Source organism: Natrix helvetica (assembly GCF_964273705.1).
Source record: "Natrix helvetica genome assembly, chromosome: 5".
NCBI lineage: Eukaryota > Metazoa > Chordata > Lepidosauria > Squamata > Natricidae > Natrix > Natrix helvetica.
Genome location: NC_138551.1, coordinates 73,318,189 through 73,338,332, shown reverse-complemented (window position 1 = coordinate 73,338,332; position 20,144 = coordinate 73,318,189). Strand labels below are relative to the sequence as shown.

General features: G+C 39.3%; 1 protein-coding gene across 7 annotated transcripts in view; it reads right to left on the bottom strand.

The window, feature by feature from the left end:
• Nucleotides 1-20,144, bottom strand: part of INPP5A (inositol polyphosphate-5-phosphatase A) — a 320,002-nt gene that overhangs the window by 222,798 nt on the left and 77,060 nt on the right. For 6 of the 7 annotated variants that reach the window (XM_081955467.1, XM_081955466.1, XM_081955465.1 and 3 more), the window contains exon 2: nucleotides 16,536-16,577. In XM_081955467.1, coding sequence (XP_081811593.1) covers nucleotides 16,536-16,577 — 42 coding nt within the window. Of the gene's footprint in view, nucleotides 1-16,535; nucleotides 16,580-20,144 lie in introns of all 7 variants that reach the window. The other variant, XM_081955470.1, reaches the window with a different exon arrangement.

The following is a 20,144-nucleotide window of genomic DNA, read 5'->3' as shown; positions in this document are numbered from 1 at the left end:
GATCATAATTAACACCTTGAATCGCACCCGGAAAACAACTGGCAACCAGTGCAGGCCACCTAAAAGAGGTGTAACATGACAACCCGCTCGGCCGCATTCTGGACCAGCTGAAGCCTCCGGGTGCTCTTCAAGGGCAGCCCTATGTAGAGAGCGTTACAGTAGTCCAGGCGAGAAAGGACGAGGGCGTGAGTGACTGTGCACAGGACATCCCGATCCAGGAAGGGGTGCAACTGGCGTACCAGGCGAACCTGGTAAAAGGCCGCCCTGGTCACGGCCATCAGGTATTCTTCTAAACTAAGCCTCATATCCAGAAGGGCTTCCAGATTGCGGGCCCTCTCTGAGGGGGCTAAAATTTCTCCCCCTATCATCAAAGACGGTACAAGATGCACAAATCAGGATGATGGGAACCACAGCCACTCAGTCTTGGAGGGATTGAGCTTGAGCCTGTTGGTCCCCATCCAGATCCATACAGTCCCCAGGCATCAGAACATTACGTTGAGGGCATTGTTTGGGTGGTTTGAGGTAGAGATGAAAAGTTGGGTATCATCAGCGTATTGATGATACCATACCCCAAAACCATGGATGATCTCGCCCAGCGGTTTCATGTATATGTTGAACAGGAGGAGGGGTGAGAGAATCGACCCCTGGGGCACCCCACAAGTGAGGTGCCTCAGGCTCGATCTCTGCCCTCCAGTCAACATGAACTGCGATCGATCCAACTGGTAGGAGAATCACCGCAAAACAGTGCCCCCCACTCCCAACCCCCTGAGTCGTCACAGTAGGATACCATGGCCGATGGTATCGAAAGCCGCTGCGTGGTCTAATAGGACTAGGATAGAGTTACAACCCATGTCCCGGGCCCGCCATCAACCAACACGACCAATGCCATCTCCGTGCTGTACCCGGGCCTGAAATCCAACTGAAATGAATCCAGATAGGCAGCTTCGTCCAGGTACTGGGGAAGCTGACGTGCTACCACGCTCTCAAAAACCTTCGCTACAAAGCGAATGTTGGAGACTGGACAATAGTTGGCTAAAGAGGCTGGGTCCAGGGAAGGTTTCTTAAGGAGGGGCCTCATCATCGCCTCCTTCAAGGCGGTGGGAAAGAACCCCTCTCTCAATGAAGCATTGGTAATCGCCCGGAGGCAGCCTCGTGTCACCTCCTGGGAAGCCGAAACTAACCAAGAGGGACACGGGTCCAGCACACAAGTGGCAGCACTGAGTCTCCCCATAATCCTGTCCATGCCCTCGGGAGTCACAAGGTCAAACTCATACCAGATAATTTCCACAAGATTCATCCCCGTCGACTCGCCCGAATCTACCCTCTCAGAGTCCAAGCCTGTCCGAATCTGAGTGATTTTATCCTGCAGATACTGAACAAATTCCTCAGCCCTATCCTGCAAGGGGTCTTCCCCAGTTCCTTGATTAAGTAAGGAGCAGGTCACCCTAAACAGGGCGGCTGGGCAGTTATCTGCTGACGCGCTAAGATCGGGAAAATGTTGCCGTTTTGCCGCTTTTATCGCCACTAAGTAGGATTTAATATGGATTCTTACTAGTGTTCGGTCGGATTCGGACCAGCTGGCCCTCCAATCACTCTTTAGGCATCTTTTCCGCCGTTTCATCTCCCGGAGCTCCTTGGTAAACTAGGGAGCTACCTGGGATCGGCACTGGGTCAGAAGCCACAAAGGCACAACACAGTCCAAGGCCCCAGTGACCGCCCTATCCCAGGCTTCCGCTAGGGCTTCAGTCGAACTGTGCGCAAGGGATTCAGGAAAAGTCCCAAGCTCCACCAGGAACTGTGTTACTAACTTAATAACTGCACTGATTCACTTAACAACTGGGGCAGGCAATGTTGTAAAATGCAGCAAAATTTACTTAACAGCTGCCTCGCTTAGCAACAAAAATTCTAGGATCAATTATGGTCATAAGTCGCAGACTACCTATACTCAGTGTTAAGGCACTTGTAGCTATTCTAAATGTCACTCTATTTTTTGGCTCACTTACTTCTGCTGAAGAGAACACTGGGAAGGAGAACTAAATTTTGGAGCTGTGACTAATTTTCAGATTGACTTCCGAACTTAGTTCTGCTATGTAATTTAATGAGGCTGCTTACTCCCAAGTAAGAATGAATATATGCACATTAACTGCCATGCAAAGCAGGACACAAAGCTATCAATGCTTAGCCAGAAGAAAATCCCAGAGTTATTCAAACAAGTTTATCCCATTGAATCTGCTTAGGAATCTACAACAGAAAGTGGAAGCAGAATTACTGAATGCCAAACTATATCAAAGCGCAATTGCTTAGCTAATTGTGCTTGCCTTTTTGGAGGAGAGTAAACTGCCTTGCGTCTCAGTAGTACATAGCAATAGCACTTAGACTTACTACAGTACTTTACAGCCCTCTTTAAGCGGTTTAGAGAGTCAGCATATTACCCCCAACATTTTACTAATCTCGGAAGGATAGAAGGCTGAGTCAACCTTGAGCTGGTTAAGAATTGAACTGCTGGCAGTCAGCAAAATTAGCCTGCAATACTGCATTCTAATCACTGCACCATCATGGTTCTTAATATATTACATAATATATTACATTTTGTGTAATACATAATAAATGCATGAGATATTATACTATATGTCAGTGATGGCGAACCTATGGCATGCGTGCCACAGGTGGCATGTGGAGCCATTTGTCAGGGTACTCGAGGCGCTGCCCTGTCAGCTGGCCACCCTTTTTTAAAGCCATTTTTCACCCTCCCCAGGCTCCAGAGCCTTTATAGGAGCCTGGGGAGGGCGAAAAGAGCCCCCCTCCCCCCTGGAGGCCCTCCGGAGGCTTCATGAGCTTCCCTGAAGCCTCTGGAGCGCAAAAAAACGGCCCTTCAGGAATGGACTTCCGGTTTGCTCTGAGGATCGTTTTGACTGCTCCGGAGGCTTCAGGGAAGCCTCCTGAAGGTCCCTCAAGCCTTCGGAGCGCTCAAAACGACTCTCATTTTAGAGAAAGTATAAACCTCAAGAATTAAAAAAGTACTGAGATAGATAGATAGATAAATGGATGGATGGATGGATGGATGGATGGATGGATGGATGGATGGAAGGATGGATGGAAGGATGGATGGATGAATGGATGGGCAGATGGATGGATGGACAGGTTGGGTGGGTGGGTGGGTGGATATTAATATTCTATTGTCGAACAAAGAATTTAGAATATTACCTAAAATCTAATCCATTGTTTTAAAATATCATAAAATCTGTTTCAAAAAACATTATTGCTTACTTTTTGAATTAGTTGAAAATATTCCCTTTTCTAAAATAGATACACATTTTCAAAAGCCGTTCCTTAATAGCTAGAACAATAAGATGTTTCCAACTTCCCAGAATAAAATTCTTTCAATAACGGCCCTCTTCCCCAGCCCTATAATTGCTCAAAGATAGATTCCAAAGTTTTGAGGTATAATTCAGTATCATATTAACCTCTAACATTTAGAGAGTTCCACATAAATCTGTTTATGTACACCAAAATGCTTTTCCAAAAAGATGCCAACAACTGACAAGACAGATCTAATATTTTAGTGATTCCTCCATTTTTATTTTCTATCTCCAACCAAGGAAATAATATCCTTAAATAACATTCTTTGGGGAGTCTAGTGGTTGTAAAATGCATTTTAGATGAAACAATTTTAGTTTAAAGCCCTTCAATTCCAGTATAACATTTTTAAGGACCATTGAAGTAGCATTATTCGTGATTCCAATTGTTTATTAAATTCCAAATCCTAATAACAAATACATTCAATCACTGTTTTACTGAGCTTCTACAAATACTGTAATAATAAAAATACCCTTGGCTCAAACCTAGTCATGCAAATGAAAAAGAAAATCAACTGTTCTCTCTTTCATATACACATATACAGTATATGCATACACGTGTACACACACACACAAACACATCAAAAATCTTAGTGCTTCGTAAGAAAGTGCCTCAAAAAAACAACCTTCTGCCTTGAATGAGCAGAAGTTCAACATCATAGAGAAGATTTTGCAAACAGGGAATCAAACTGCCTATGAATCTTACAGAGTGCCTGCATTTTTATTGTTATTTTAACTGACATTTCAAATAAACTGTACAGTACAATAGAATATTTATCAGGTCAATTCTTGAACGCAGCTGATGCCCTGGGATCAGAGAGGTCCCAAAAGTCTTTTGAAATTCCTTACAAAGATTATTTCGCTTCTGTGCTTTCTATCTAGATCGCAAAGCAGGGGTGCTGAGGATGGCATTAATGCCGTTGTAAACTAGGTACCTAATGCGGTTTTCACACGAAAGTTGCATCACAATTTGTCTCTTCCCATTTTTGTCCTCCTAGTATTCACCCATTCCTTTTTTTTTCTTCTTTTTCTCTTTCCTTTAACTCAGTGCCCGTCAACCTTTTGGGCACCAGGCACTGGTTCTGTGGAGAAAGGTTGTTTCCAAAAACCGGAGAGGGCATAGTTTTCTGTACTGCTTGTATCCCACAATGGAGCTTTGTTTGCGTGGCCCGATTTTTGGCATGCCGCTGCTGCCCAGTGCCAATCCACGGATCGGAGGTTGGAGACCTCTGCTTTAACTTTTAAACAGTCAGATTTCTGAGTCCTTAATTCCAGCACTGAGCAGGTTTGGATTTAATGACCTACACCAGAGGATTGTCAATCCTTTTTTGGAGCAGTAATGTCGTTAGAGAATACAGATTAGGACCTTGAAGGACAGAACAAAGAGCCACTACCAAGGCAATGATGAGATGTGTGACTTAAGCCCATTCCAAGAAACTAACTTGACAAAATATCTTAGACAAGCCACAATTCACACAAAGATAAAGGGAAGGAGGGGAAGTCCATTCAGACTTGCCAATCTGTTATTACAGGTAGTCCTCGACTTGCAACAGTTCCTTTAGTGACCGTTCAAAGTTACAACGGCACTAAAACATAGCCTTATGATCCTTTTCATGCTTATAACCATTGCAGCATCTCTATGGTCACTTGATAAGGATTCAAATGCTTGGCAACTGGATCATATTTATTACGATTGCAGTTGTCCTAGATTGATTGTCTTTTGAGAACTTCCGACAAGCAAAGCCAATGGGGAAGCCAGATTCATTTAACAACTGGGCTACTAACTTAACAACTGCAGTGATTCGTTTAACACTTGTGGCAACAAAGATCATAAAATGGGGCAAAGTTCTCTTTGAACAACTGTCTCGCTTAGCAACATAGATTTTGGGCTCAATTGTGGTTGTAAGTCGAGGACTACCTGTATAGCTGCTCTAATGAAATTAGTTCTAGACCTATATGGCATTTTTAATCTACTCTTCCCTACAGTGCTGACACCGTTCTAGTGAAACATATTTTTGATTGGACCATTGACTGAGCATGCTTTCTAATGGAACCTTTTAAGTATGTCCCATGTTGCAAATACTGTATAAATAGAATAAAAACTACATTCCAAACATTTTTAATACTGCTCACACTTCCTTTTAAGCACACTATGATTAATGTGTTTATACTATGCACTGTTTATATTATCAGAGAAAAAAGTCAATGGACTTTTTATAAATATAACAATTGTTTTTAAAGTTTAACTTCCATATTAGGCATATTAAAATTAATTTGTAAAATATTTTTAAGATACAAGGTAATTATAGATGGCTTAATTAACTAAAATAAATGAAATAATAAAAATAATCCCATAGACAAAAATCCACCAGCGGACAAATAAAAAGATCGTTATCCAAATCTTCTAAGAACTCACTACCACAATAATTATCTATAAACTTAATCAAATCCATTACAAATTCTGATTTATATAACAAGTATGTTCCTGTTTACAGCTGCCCAGAAACAAACTAGAAATAGTTTGGAACTATACCATATATACTTATGCATAAGCCCATCTGCAGACAAGTCAACTCTCAAATTTTTAACTCAAATGCTATGCAAAATGCACTACCCATGGATAATGGAGTAGCACAATTTGCATAGTATTTTTGTTAAAAATGTAAGAGCTGGCTTATTGGCAGATAGGTTTATCCATAATAATTCATGATATATTTATGTAATGTGTCATCAAATATGATTATACACCTACCAGATTTGTGATACCATTTCCAAATCTGTAAGCAGGGTTCCTATCCTTAGTTGGTGAAAATGATTGGTGAATGCTTTTTTAATGGTGGTTTAATGTTCTGGTCCTCATTTATTCAAGATGGCAACTTTCAATAAAGTTGATCTTCAACTTTCCTTTTCAGGGGAAGATTGTTGAGAAGCTAGTAATTGTAAAGCCTTCAGTGGTAATGCCTATGGAAGAAATGGATTATCTGTCACCTAGGAAAGGGACTCTCATTGATTGTTTTTATGGATGTCTTGTTAAGATCAGAAGTTGTGAGGTCTCCATCACTGGAAGTTTTAAAGAAGTGATGGGACATGCATTTGTTTGAAACGGTAGGGTGTCCTGCTCCAAGCAGGGGGTCAAATTAGAGGACCTCCAAAGTCCCTTCCAATTCTGTTATTCTGGTGTAGATCAGGACAGGCAAAGTGCAATAGCAATAGACTTAGACTTATATATCGTTTTATATGCTTTTACAGCCATCTCTAAGCAGTTTACATAGTCAGCATATTGCCCCCAACAATCTGGATCCTCATTTTACCCACCTCGGAAGGATAGAAGGCTGAGTCAAGGTGAGATCTGAACTGCCGAACTGCAGCTAGCAATCAGCTGAAGTAGCCTGCAGTATTGCACTCTAAGTGAGTGGCCTCGGGGTCGACCTCTGCCCCCCTGTCAACACACATTGCTTCCGGTCGGAGAGGTAGGAGCCGAACCACCGCAGAACGGTACCTCCGACTCCTATCCCCTCCAACCGGCGCAATAGGATACCATGGTCGATGGTATCAAAAGCCGCCGAGAGGTCTAATAGGACCAGGATAGAGGAACAACCTCTATCTCTGGCCCTCCAGAGATCATCGACCAACGCGACCAAGGCTGTCTCCGTGCTGTGCCCGGGTCAGAAGCCGGACTGGCGTGAGTGTAGATAATAGGATTCGTCAAGGTGTCGTGGAAACTGCTGCGCCACCACATTCTCGACAACCTTCGCTAGAAAGAGAAGGTTGGAGACTGGACGATAATTAGCTCCGTTGGGTCGAGTGAAGGCCTCTTAAGTAAGGGCCTCACCACCGCCTCCTTCAAGGCGGTTGGTAAGGATCCCTGATATAGTAGTTTTCCTCCTTCCCGAGAAGACAATACCAAATGTTAGCAATGGGTGTGGTGGTGGTGGGGAGTTGAGACCTGGGAACTTCTGTTGTGAGGCATGCAGGAGCTGACAGTCTCATTTTTATTTAAATCTACATGAAGCTACCGAGGGAAGTCATCTGTCAGCATGGCACATCGATGGTATTTAGCTATACAAGTCAACTCAAAAGTTTAGAAGATATGTTGCTGAGATTCTGCCAGGACGTTGGAGGCTGGTTTAATCTAGGGAGCAAAGAGACTGAGACTCAACAATTCATGATGGTTTGGGGCACAAAGGCCTTCTGATTCCAGAGATATTGCACCTCTAATTCTGCACAAGGTTGTACTTCCCCAAGCAGGGCTAGTCCATAATCTGGGAGGGGGAAAAGGGGGGTCATCCTGTTATCTCCAGAGAAATATAGCTTTATTCAATTGTGCTGCCTCAATCCAACTGTACTTTGAAACTAAATCAGGTGCCAGTCTCCCTTACAAATTGAACCCGATAGCTCATTGTATTAGCAGCTTCATATGATAAAAACACATGTATTGTATTATATATGTTCTAATAAAAGGCAACTACAATAGATGATCATCGATCTTCTTCATCAATTCAAGGGCATTATAATATCCAACCTGTCCAGAAACCGTAGTTTTCTTTTATTGTTTTCTTCACCAAAACTCATTAAAGGGCAAGGCACTGACTAACAAAGTCCTGCATTCCAAATGGCAAGCCTTGAAAGCAATCCCAATTACAGTTGCATTGCTGTAATATTGACAGAAAGGGAATACACTTTGTACATAAAAAGAGAGGGGCTTCCAGTTCTTGGTCTGAACTAATACCTAAGCAAGTAATTGATTGCCTTAATGTTACTTTCAGCAAGAGAAACATAACATAGCTTAAATATTTTTAAGCATTCAAACAAATTTACCTTGCAAGATTGCAAGGAGAAGGAGAAAAAGATTAAGTGGATTTATTTGAAATCTGGATGAGGGCGATAGAGGAGTGTGAAGCTATTTAATTAAGGCTCTGAACTTAATGCTCTTACCAGGAGGCGGGAGTGGCTTTAGACAGCCTTCGGTATTATTTCAGTTAGGATGCATATATAATTGTTCCTTTTCACTCTCCAGTGTGAACCACACACAAAATAAAACAAAAACAATATTCTGAGCATGTGCAATTTCACCTTTTTAACTCACTTAAACCAGCACCATGCAGATATATATTTGTGTTTGCATAGCAAATGGTTTTGGTGTGATCCAGGTGCCCTTGTACCTGCCCTGCTGGGCATGATGGCTTCTATTTGTATAAGAAGCTGTTCTCTCAATGACCATGTGGGGCACCGGAGCTGCTCCAAACGGAGCGAGCTGCACATATTGGTTTGCCTTTTCACCTACTCAGAAAGAAATTGGCCAAGGACTCCTTTTTCTTCTTCCTCCTCCTCCTCCACCCCAGCTCTTCCCTGCATCCACATCGGAAGAGGCAAGTTCGTACGAAGAAGGAAACAGTTCCTGTACATGGATTGGCCCTCCCTGGATTTGAATGCCCACAGCTTAGCATATTTGGCTGACCTAACCGAACTCCCTGTAAATAGTTTAGAGAAAAGAATGGAACGGAAGTATAATGCAACTGTATTTTTGAATCTTTGAAGTGCCAAGTTTGTTTATTGCTTTAAAAGCAGCAATTAAGCACCGCTTAAGATATCATTCTGATTGAGTGCTGTAAAAGCTTAACATCTATTCAGAAAACAAGACTGTGTGTAAGCAAAGTATGCATTTCTTGCTGCTATAACACAGGATACCACAAGTTTCCATGATGTCACAGACATTGTCACACACACGGCTTGGCTGCAGTCCCAAGCGTGATAAATTCTGAGCTCTTCTGCCCTTCCCTTCTGCTCTAGTTTTTCCATTAGAATTGAAGTAGTACCCATGTGCGAATTTTATAGCACAAAAAAAGCAAACTAATCAGCGTACAGAGACTCAAATAAATTCTACTGAGCTGTTTTGTTACAGAAAAGACCAATATTTATGTTTACTGCCGTAAACCCCTTGTGTACCTTTTGCATAAAATAGAAGAAAATGAATCTATGGTGCTGATGATTAAGATAGGTTAGATTATAGAAAGAAGAGAGTCATAAGAATCACAACAATAGAGTAACTTTAGAGAAACAGGGAGCTACAATTTTAGTTTTAATTGCTCTTGAGAAAACTGGAAGCCATCATTATCTATTTTCCTATACCTGCAAATGATTGCTAAGCAAAACCCTATATTAATTTTTACTCTTGTTTTTAAAACTTTTAATAAAACGTATTTTTGAGAAAACCTCAAAGAAATTCAGTGTCATATTATAAAGGGTTCTTTCATCTTGGCACTTTGGAGTAAAGAAAGATTTTAAAAATATTTAAATGGTTCCATGGTGCTCTTTATTATAACCAATTTTGTTGTATTTAAGTACAATGACAATAAATATTATACTTATTGGAGGCTGTTTTCAGATTAGATAAATTGGTGTTATGAGGATTTCCAGATGGTGGAAAATAAGACTATTATTAAAAAAAAAAATTGAAACAGCTGTATTTAGCAAATAACCCAGTCCTTTCCTGCTCACTTAATTGACCTCCAACCTTTAAGATAAACGCAAAGCCTTTAAGTGCAACAAACCAAGGCTCATATAAAGAATGTAGAATTTTGGTAAGAGAGAGGAATGAAAAGAGGTTGTATATCAACTTTCATTATTTTTGGCAATTGACTCAGGTGTTAGCGCCAATCTAAAATTTCAATTAGATTAGGATCTTGTGGATTGGGTTTTCATTGAGAGAACGGAGTACTAATACTTTCCCATTCCATCCTGGAAAGCAGGGTAGAAATTCCTTAGAGGGCAAAAATACTAAATACTGAGTTTCAGCTATAGCCCAGAAGTCCTCAAAAATTACACAACCTTTTGTGGCCCGCCAGCGGCCAACAGAGCTGGCAGCAGATTCGGACAGTGAGGAGGTTGGGGAGGAACATGGGCCAGTCCTGGAGTCTGGGGAAGGCTCGGATGAGAGCTCTGTGTCAGAGGCAGAGAGGGGGCCAGAGCTGTATGCCAGTTATCAGCTGCCTTCAGAGTCAGACATCAGTGAGGCAGATGAACAGCTGGAGCCTGTTCCCAGTGTGCGCATGCACAGAGTTGCCAGATGAAGGGAACAGCTAAACAACAGGGGTCGACTTGGGAGTAAGGCCACAGGTGGATGATGAATGGCCCTCCCAGAGAGAATAAAAGAGGAGCGAAAGGGGAGTGGAGTTTGCAGAAGACAATTTGTTCACTTAATTGGTTCGTGACTCTTCGAGACTCCGTGCCAGGTTTTGCAGATATCGGCCTGTCAGCTTTCCAAGCCAGATAAGGTCTGTGATTGTAAATCCTCCCTTGAAAGACTTTGCTGGATATGAATGAGCACAATTCACAGTAAAATAAGAAAAGAGGTTATTGTCGGGACAAGGAGTTTGCTTCATGCTCTTGCGAAGCCTAGGTCAGAAAACAACCAGGCTATATAATGAGTATTGCTGTATCTATCTGTCTGTATCTGTATCTATTTCTAGTCTCCCTTAGGGGGTGAAAGCCAGCTGGGTGATATTGGGACATTCACTCTTTCCCAATGCAACCCATCTCATAGGATCGTTGTGGAAAAAATAGGAGGGAGGAATATTAAGTATGTTCGTCACTTTGAGCTATACATGTAAAAAACAGGATTATAATAAGAAGTGATATGGCTTTTTAGCATGCCCAAGCCTCAAGCCTAGGGACAGTTAAAAATGCATGCCACATATACTCAGTCAGGGGGAAAAAAGGAAATGTTCATTCTTGCTCTATCTAGCGACTTAATGTTAGCAATCAAAACAAATATCGTATAACACCAACAGCTACTCTGTGTTATTCTAAAGCCTATCCTATATCTGATGGTATATATTCCAAATGAAATAACATCCACAAGGAAAACTGCCAACCAGCTTTTTCCATAACATAGATATCTGAAGTACCTCCCTGTTATTCTCTTCTTTATATAGTGATTAAGTCTACTCTTGACCCTATGATAACATGCAGAGCAACTGTTGTTTTATTACGTCTTCCATTCACTTCAATTTTTGCTTTTCTTTGTTGCCTTTTTCCTTTTCTATATTTTATCTCAGTATTTGCTCTCTGCTCTTGCTGAGAGGTCACTGCAATCACGGGTGGCATTCACTTACTTTCCCTACTGGTTCGCAAATGTGAGTGTGCATGCTTGAAAACATGCCTAAATAGGATGCCATAGAGACAGGGCGGGTAGGAGGGCGGGCCCACCTGCGATTTCCACTACTGGTTCAGGTGAATTGGTCCGAACAGGCTAAATATCACCTCTGATTACAATTAACTTCAACCTTATGACTCCTTTCACTATTTTCTCTCATGCTGAACCGATGTCCATCTCCTTCCTCTAATCAACTGGGGCCCCCTATCAATACCTCTCAGATCCTATTGCATGATAGCAACAGCATTTAGACTTATATACCGCTTCACAGTGCTTTACAGTCCTCTCTAAGCCCCCAACAAACTGGGTCCTCATTTTACCAACCTTGGAAGGATGGAAGGCTGAGTCAATCCTGAGCCTGGTGAGATTCGAATTGCCAAATTGCAGGCAGTCGGCAGTCAGCAGAAGTAGCCTGCAGTATTGCATTCTGAAGTACTGTGCCATTGCAGCTCTTGGTATCTCTGATCACTACCGTCTTGTTACTTTTGGCCAGAGATTTCTGTAGAGGCGACTACAGCAACAACACTGTTGGCTAAATGAAAGGTACACTGGTGCTTAAGGCAAGCTGGAATTTGGCAACCACTGTTTGCAGGTCATAGGGGGCAATGCCTCCCAATGCCTCACATTAAGGCCGGGAAACCAAGCAGAAAAGTGCTTGGTTCCTCATGTCTATGCTGTCATAACATTTCAAAAGAAATATAAGATTGCTTGGAGTATGGATGCATGAATTAAACCATTACACAATGTTGACATAGATACCTGACAATATGTTTATTTTTAATATTGTAAGTTTTTCATTCAACCTATGTAAAGTGGCCCATACTTAGTCATCCATGGAATGATTGTCCACCCAAACATTTGGACAAAGACTAAACCAGCTTTCTGTGGTTGACTACTTAAAATTATGAATGCATTGACACAATTTGGAAGAAGTTGATCTGATTCTGTATTGGTTAAGGTTACCGTTCTGATACCTTGCTGCAGTTACCTGGAAAATTTAACATGTGGATTACTGGAGATAACAGGTACAAGACAGTTACCTGTCATTTCCACCACCAGGATGATCTTAGCAAACTGTAGGTAGTCCTCGAGTTACGACCACAATTGAGCCCAAAGTTTATGTTGCTAATCAAGACATTTGTTAAATGAGTTTTGCTCCATTTTACGACTATTTCTTGCCACAGTTGTTAAGTGAACCACTGCAATTGTTAAGTTAGTAACGTGGTTGTTAAGTGAGTCTGGCTTCCCCATTGACTCCACTTGTTAGAAGTTTGCAAAAATTGATCACATGACCCTGGAACTCTGCCACCATCATAAATAAGACTCAGTTACCAAGCATGACTATCATTAATTGCTGTACCTTATGATTCTTGACGAATGTATGGTCTTTTTATGTACACTAAGAACATATGCACCAAAGACAAATTCCTTATGTGTCCAATCACACTTGGTCAATAAAGAATTCTATTCTACCCAAATTTTGATCACATGATCATGGAGATGCTGCCAATGATCATAAGTGTGAAAAATGGTCATAAGTCACTTTTCTCAGTGCCATTGTAACTTTGAGTGATCATTAAATGAACTGTTGTAAGTTGAGGACTACCTGTGCTGTTTTTCAAGTTGTTGCCCCACAAGATTTCCCCCCCCATTTAATTCCCTTTTGAATCTTAGCATGTGATTTCTATTTAATTGGATATAAAATTTAGAGTTATGTAGCTCTTCCTTTTTATCTAACACTATCATACGAATAATCCTAAATTTGTAAAGCTGCTTGATATATTTCTTGTGATGCATATCAAATCTTTGTTTCTACTAGAAGTGTGTTAAGATTTTTTTCCTGCCAGCATAAATAAAAATCCTTCCAGATAGCTCATTATCATGACCCATCTACTAATGACTCAGGTCAATCTGCTTTATCCAGCTATTGCTAACAGCTTGCACAAAAATTTATGATCATTTTATACAAAAATATATGGTATGGCTTTTCTTAGTTATCCTGACCTGGTCTGGATAACTTTCCCAAATGTGCCAGTTGGCAACTTTGCTTAAGTTACTCCTAAGTCAAGGCCAACTTTTCTGAAACTGAAAAGATTCCAAAACTAATTTGTCAGAGAGAAACAAGCCAGAGTTCCAAATGATTCTTATTCTATCTAGGCTAAACAAACCATGGAAACAGTTTCAACTGATTTAGCAAACTCCTTTTGGTGGGAGGAGCCAAACAAGAGTGAAAATTCATTTCACAATATGCCAAATTTTCTTCAGAATTTTTGCTTATCGTGACATGCAAATATATTGTTTTTTTCATGGTTTCTTGTTGTAAGCTAATTAACAAACATATCACAACTTCATTCAAGCTAGAAAAATGATAAGTAACAAGTGGCATCATAATAATACAATGACAGTAATGGTTTTTGTGGTTTCAAAACGCAGGATCTGATAACACACAAGCACAAATATGAAAAAAAATCAGTATTACCTCTTCTATTTATTGTATAGGAACAAAATGGATCAATGCAACTGGACTTTTTTTTTGTTTAAAAAAAGATGTTATTGCTACTCAATAAACCTTAAATTTACCAATCTGCTCCAAACGGCAAAATATCAACAGCGCTTTTAATCAAAACTTCAGTTGAAACAGTTGAACCAAGAAAACATGACAACAGTGGTTTTCCAAAAATTACAAAAAGGGATTTGAGTCATCTGTTGTATTTTCTAGAAATTCATGAGAGTGTCACCAAGAACTTTCTTCCTCATTTTAAAATAAAGTCTTTTACTCAAAGACAGTTGTACAGTTGTTGGTTGACACAATGACATATGCAAATTCATAGCCCAGAAGAGCATGAGAGGAAATGTGGTTTGTGGTTTATCTTAGTTTTAACTTCCCAAAACAAACCATCTAAACTCTAGCTCCAGTTCTTCTGCCACATAGGTGATACATCTCTGACTGCAGTGATTTCCTCATTCATAATAGAACGTTCTAACCTTTATTTTTACGAATCTAAGGTGAAGCTGGTCTGACCATTTTTGGAAACTTGGTGTAAAGGAACTGTCTCGCACAATGATTAGTGGGACTTGAATGAGGAGATCAGGAAAATATTTGTGTTGAGTCACAGTGCCCAGTTTAATACATTGTGTGATGAAAGAAAATGGAGAAACAGAAAAAATTGAGGAACAGATTTTTTTAAAAAAACCCTCTCAATACAGTGATGTCCTGACATACAGGTAGTCCTCAACTTACAACCACAATTGAGCCCAGAATTTATGTTGCTAAGTGAGAAATTTGTTAAGTGAGTTTTGTCCCATTTTATGACTTTTCTCTTCACAGTTGTTAAGTGAATCACTGCAATAGTTAATTAGTAACACCATTGTTAAATGAATCTGGCTTCCCCACTGATTTTGCTTTCCAGAAGGTCGCAAAAGGTGATCACATGTCTCCAGGACACTGCGACCATCATAAATATAAACCAGTTGTCAAGCATCCGAATGTAAATCATGTGACTATGGGGATGCTGCAATGGTCGTAAGTGTGAAAAATGGTAATAAGTCACTGTTTCCTGTGCCGTTGTAACTTTGAATGGTCACTAAATGAACTGTTGTAAGTTGGGGACTGCTTGTAAAACCTTGATATTTGGAATCCATACAGCTCTAGTTTATGGACTGGAAAAAAGAGATTGTAAGAGTTGGAAAATATGCAGAAAAGAATAAGCAAAATATTTAGAGGACTAGATCATTTTCAGAGACAGAGGCATTCCAGGCTGCTAAAAAAAAATGGCACTTGCAATTGCATTTTTAAACCCACTCCCTGTAGACACCCCAACTTTGGGGATGGACTGGGGAAACAGCATTTAAAGCTTGCAACTTGAAGAGGAGGATGGCCAGTGGCAATGTGACAGAGATGCACAAAAGCAAGCTTGACATGGGAAATATGGAGATATGTTAATATTTTAAAAAATATTTGTTTGTTTCTTTGTTCAATATCCATAGCCGCCCAACTCAACCAAGTGACTTTGGGTAGTTTGTAGTTCTAAAACTATAAAACAATGAAAAAAATTAAAAACAGTTAAGTAAAAACATCCAGAAAGAACTAATGTTGATTCAGGATCAAAGCAATGAAATATGTCATAAAGGGTAATTAAAATGTAGAATTCACTGGCCTCACATTTCATGGCCGCCATCAATTTTAACATTTTATTAAATAGTAATAGGCAACTTGATGGAGAAGCCATATGTGATTGCTGGGCATAACCTCCAGTATCCAAGCGATAAATACAAGCTGCTAGAAATCCGAAAGATGCTTTTTTCAAAGGCAACTGGACTTCCTTTGTTTTTCCTTGAAGATGTTTCTTCAAGGAAAAATAAAGGAAGTCCAGTTGCCTTTTGAAAAAGCACCTTTGGGACAACCATGACTGAGAATCTCCATAGACATTAAGCTGCTAGAAAGTCATAGAGAAAGAGATTTTGAGTTCTTGGAGCCATCCCATTGGCCACAGATTGACACAGAGTGCCAACTTTAGTATCTCTTGCAAAAGGATTGTTGCATGGAATAAAGAGGTGGATAAACTTCTTACGGTTTCAGTTCTTTGTGCGGGGAGTGGGAGGGGTGGAGAAAGGAAAGATGTAATGAACTACAGGTAGTCCCAACTTACAACAGTTCATTTAGTGACCATTCAAAGTTTCAACGGCACTGGAAAAAGGGATGTGTGAGCATTTTTCACACTTACCATGCAGCATCCGCATAGTCATGGGATTTACATTTGGATGCTTGACTGCTGTCTCACATTTATGATGGTTGCAGCGTTCTAGGGTCATCTGATCCCCTTTTGAAACCTTCTGACGAGCAAAGACAAACGGGGAAGCCAGTGTTTCGCTTAAAAAATGTTGCAAGTCGTAAAATGGGATAAAATTCACTTAACAAATTTATCACTTAGCAACAGGCACGTTGGGCTTAATTGTGGTCGTAAGTGGAAGACTACCTGTACTTAATGAACAAACCCAAAATGAATGAAAACATAAATAGGTACCTGATAGAATTCCCGAAGCCAATTCTTCTGCAGGTTTTCTGGCTGGAAAATAAATAATTAAAGTGAGTAAATAATTAAAGTCCACGATACCAATAAATATTAAAATTAGTCATAAATAGAGTGACTATACTTGACTATAAACACCAATGAAATAATCACTCAGGTCAATACACACTCACACACACTTATACACACAGATAAAAATGTGAAGTTTGTAAAAGCAGCCATACATTAAACTTCAAAATCACAGGATTTGGAAACAACTACGTATTAACAAAATCAAATGTGGTTTAGTCTTAAGCACAAAAAGTAAAGGTGCAGATTTTCTTTTGTCAAGAACTACACTTAATTGTCTGTAGCATGCCCAGAATTGTTGGTGAATGAGTGGTCTTAGAAACTGAAGTTATCAAATAATTAATCCGTCAAATCTTATGGAATGTGGACAAGGCCAAAGCATAGCAGATTATGGTATACCCAAGAAACTGGATATACCACTTTGAACATCTACATCCACATTTTTTCTTAAACCATATCCTTTTGGTCAATCAGTTGATTTATTTAGTCTTCTTCTACCTCCTCCCATGCTTCAAACCATCCACCTTAGTTATAATAGGCTTAGTTGCTTTATTTTACTCAATTTTGTGACACATACACACACATTCCAAGACAACTCTAAAAATCATAATGCACTGAACAGAACAAGGACACTATAAATAAACATACAATAAAACCAAACTAGAAAAAAAAAAGAACAGGGTGGTGAATTGAGCAGAAAACCCAAAACATATTCCACCAACATGAAGCAACCAGTGGAAGGCCCCAGGCATCTTATTCCAAGGCAGGCCTAGAACAGTGTTTCTCAAACTTGACAGCTTTAAGATGAGTGGACTTCAATTCCCAGTATTTCCCAAACAGCTGCCATTTTGGGAAACAGACATAGAACAGGGGTGTCAAACTCAAGGCCAGCAGGCCCGTGATGTGGTCGGATATGGCCCACAGGGCTGTCCTGGTCTACCCAATGCGAAGAGGAAAGATTGGGCCAACGTAGCTTCGGCCCACTCTATCCAGTGCGAAGAGGATATATCAGGCCAGCGTGGCTTCAGCTCAGTCTACCCAATGTGAAGAGGAAACATGCCAGTAGTTTGGGGAGTGGCGTCAAAGTGGCCACATCCACCCAGTTGGCCACACCAACCCAGTCATTCATGCCCCCCCAGGTCAACCACAGCCCTGATGTGCCCCTCAATGAAATTGAGTGTGGCACCCGTGACCTAGAAGAACAGCCAGGTCTTTATGGTGACCTCAAATGCTAGAAGGATGAATGTAATACATTCCTACTCTGTCAATAATTGTCAGAGTAGATATAATAAAAAATAAACGGTGGAAATGCCATGAGACAGAAAGAACATTTTACCATATGAGATGGGCATATTTCTTTAAAAGTACTAAAAGAAATATTCAGCACTATTCCAAGAATTTTAGAAATCAAATTTGAAACAAAACATTTGTTCGTTCATTCATTCATTCAATTTCTATGACACCCATCTCGTCTACAAGGTGACTCTGGGCAATTCTTCTTACTAGGCATAATTTCAAGACATAAAGAAAAATCACAATGTATTAAGTTACACATTCATGTCTATGAGAACAACCTTAGCATGTTACTATGATAACAGACTAGTAGCTTAAACTTGGAGAATCTGAAATAATGGCAAAATTAACAGCATGTATTCACAACAAAAGTTAACCAAATTTAAGCTTCCCTAAATAATATATATAACACAGTGAGACAAATGTAAATATTTAGAGAATGGTTGTTAAAAGGGAAAACAACTGAGTAAACCACTGAAATCAGAAATACACAAAAAATTAAAATGTTTATAATTACTGTGCATCAGTCAAAGTCCAACAAGAGAAAGTTATAAACTATTTTTTAGTGTTTATTCATTACATTTATATGCCTCACCATCTCACTGTCAAGCAACTCTGGACAGCTTACAACATTATAAAAGCAGAATATAACACTATCTGAACATTATTAACATTAAAAGCATTCAAGCATTAAAACAAAAACATTAAAAGTGAACCAAAAAAATCCTAGATAAAAGAGAATATATATATATATATATATATATATATATATATATATATATATATATATATATATATATATATATATATATGTATGTATATATATATATATATATATATATATATATATATATATATATATATATATATATATATATATATATATATATATATATATATATATATATATATATATATATATATATATATATATATATATATATATATATATATATATATATATATATATATATATATGTAAATGGGATGGAGATGGGACCCTCTCCAAATCTATAAACCACTGCTAAAGTGGGACACACTCCATTGGAAACCCCTCCTCTCAAGTGAGTTGACAGTCAGGTTTTCAGACCATTTCAGAAGGCTGGGGGAAGACTTCAGTTCAAGGGGCATAATGCTCCAAAGGGTGGTAGCCATGCCAGAAAACGCTCTTATTTCTCTCTCTCCTCTCTTTCTGGAATAGGCATAAAGGAGGTAGTGTTCTCCAGGTTTGAGGGAGACAGAGGTATCATCCAACATGCTCACAATCACAACAGAGCCTTTTCAAGGACACGGCATTTGATAACTTCACTTTCTAATCGCTTTCAGAAATTGTTTATTTAATTATCCTAAAGCTATTGGAAATCTTTGGAATGAAAAGTTTGAAAAATCACCTGATGAGTTTACTTTCTTTCTTGAAGAGAAAAAAAAAATTAACCACAATTTTAAGAATGGAAATAAACAGCAAAAGGCTAAATAAGATTTTAATCCAAGAGTTATAAATGAATTAAAGTACAGACAAATTTAAAATATTGAAACTTGTATTATAAGATTTTAGAAATAATTAAATAAAATGCATATCTTCCTGTGAGAACCAAATTATTCTTTCTATCTTAAATCATAACAGACATTTCAGACTTTAGGATTTCAGAAATTGGATACTAGAAGGGACTAAAGATTTTAAGCAGAAAAGAAAAAGGGGGAAAGTGTAAACTTGCCTTTTGTTTTCATTTAGTACAGAAATTTACAAAATGACAGAAAACATTTGAAATGTTTCAGATTTCCAAAGAATGGAGCCAGAAATTGGTAGCTATGATGTCCGCAATGATATCTACTTCCATGAATAGTGTGTCCAAAAGATAGGACTGACTTGAAATAAATTTTGACTCATACCAAAACAGCACAACCAGAAATACTACATCATCATCATCTAGAAAAAGAACTAGAAAAAATAATGAAATATCGCAACCTGGCCCATTGAACTATGTGATTATGGATTAAACATATGACAGTGATTCCCATTGTCATCTGGGCGCTATGTCCAAGAATTTTACAAAATACATTAAGACATTACAACTTTCTGCAATAACACCTGCAGAACTGCCAAAAAACAAACAAACTCGGAAATCATACGTTTTAAGAAGATACTTTGTCGATATCTAGGATGCTGGCAGCAATCCGTATCAACCAACAGTGCCAGTCAATAATATTTGTGATACATCTTTAAATGTTCAGTTGGCTGAG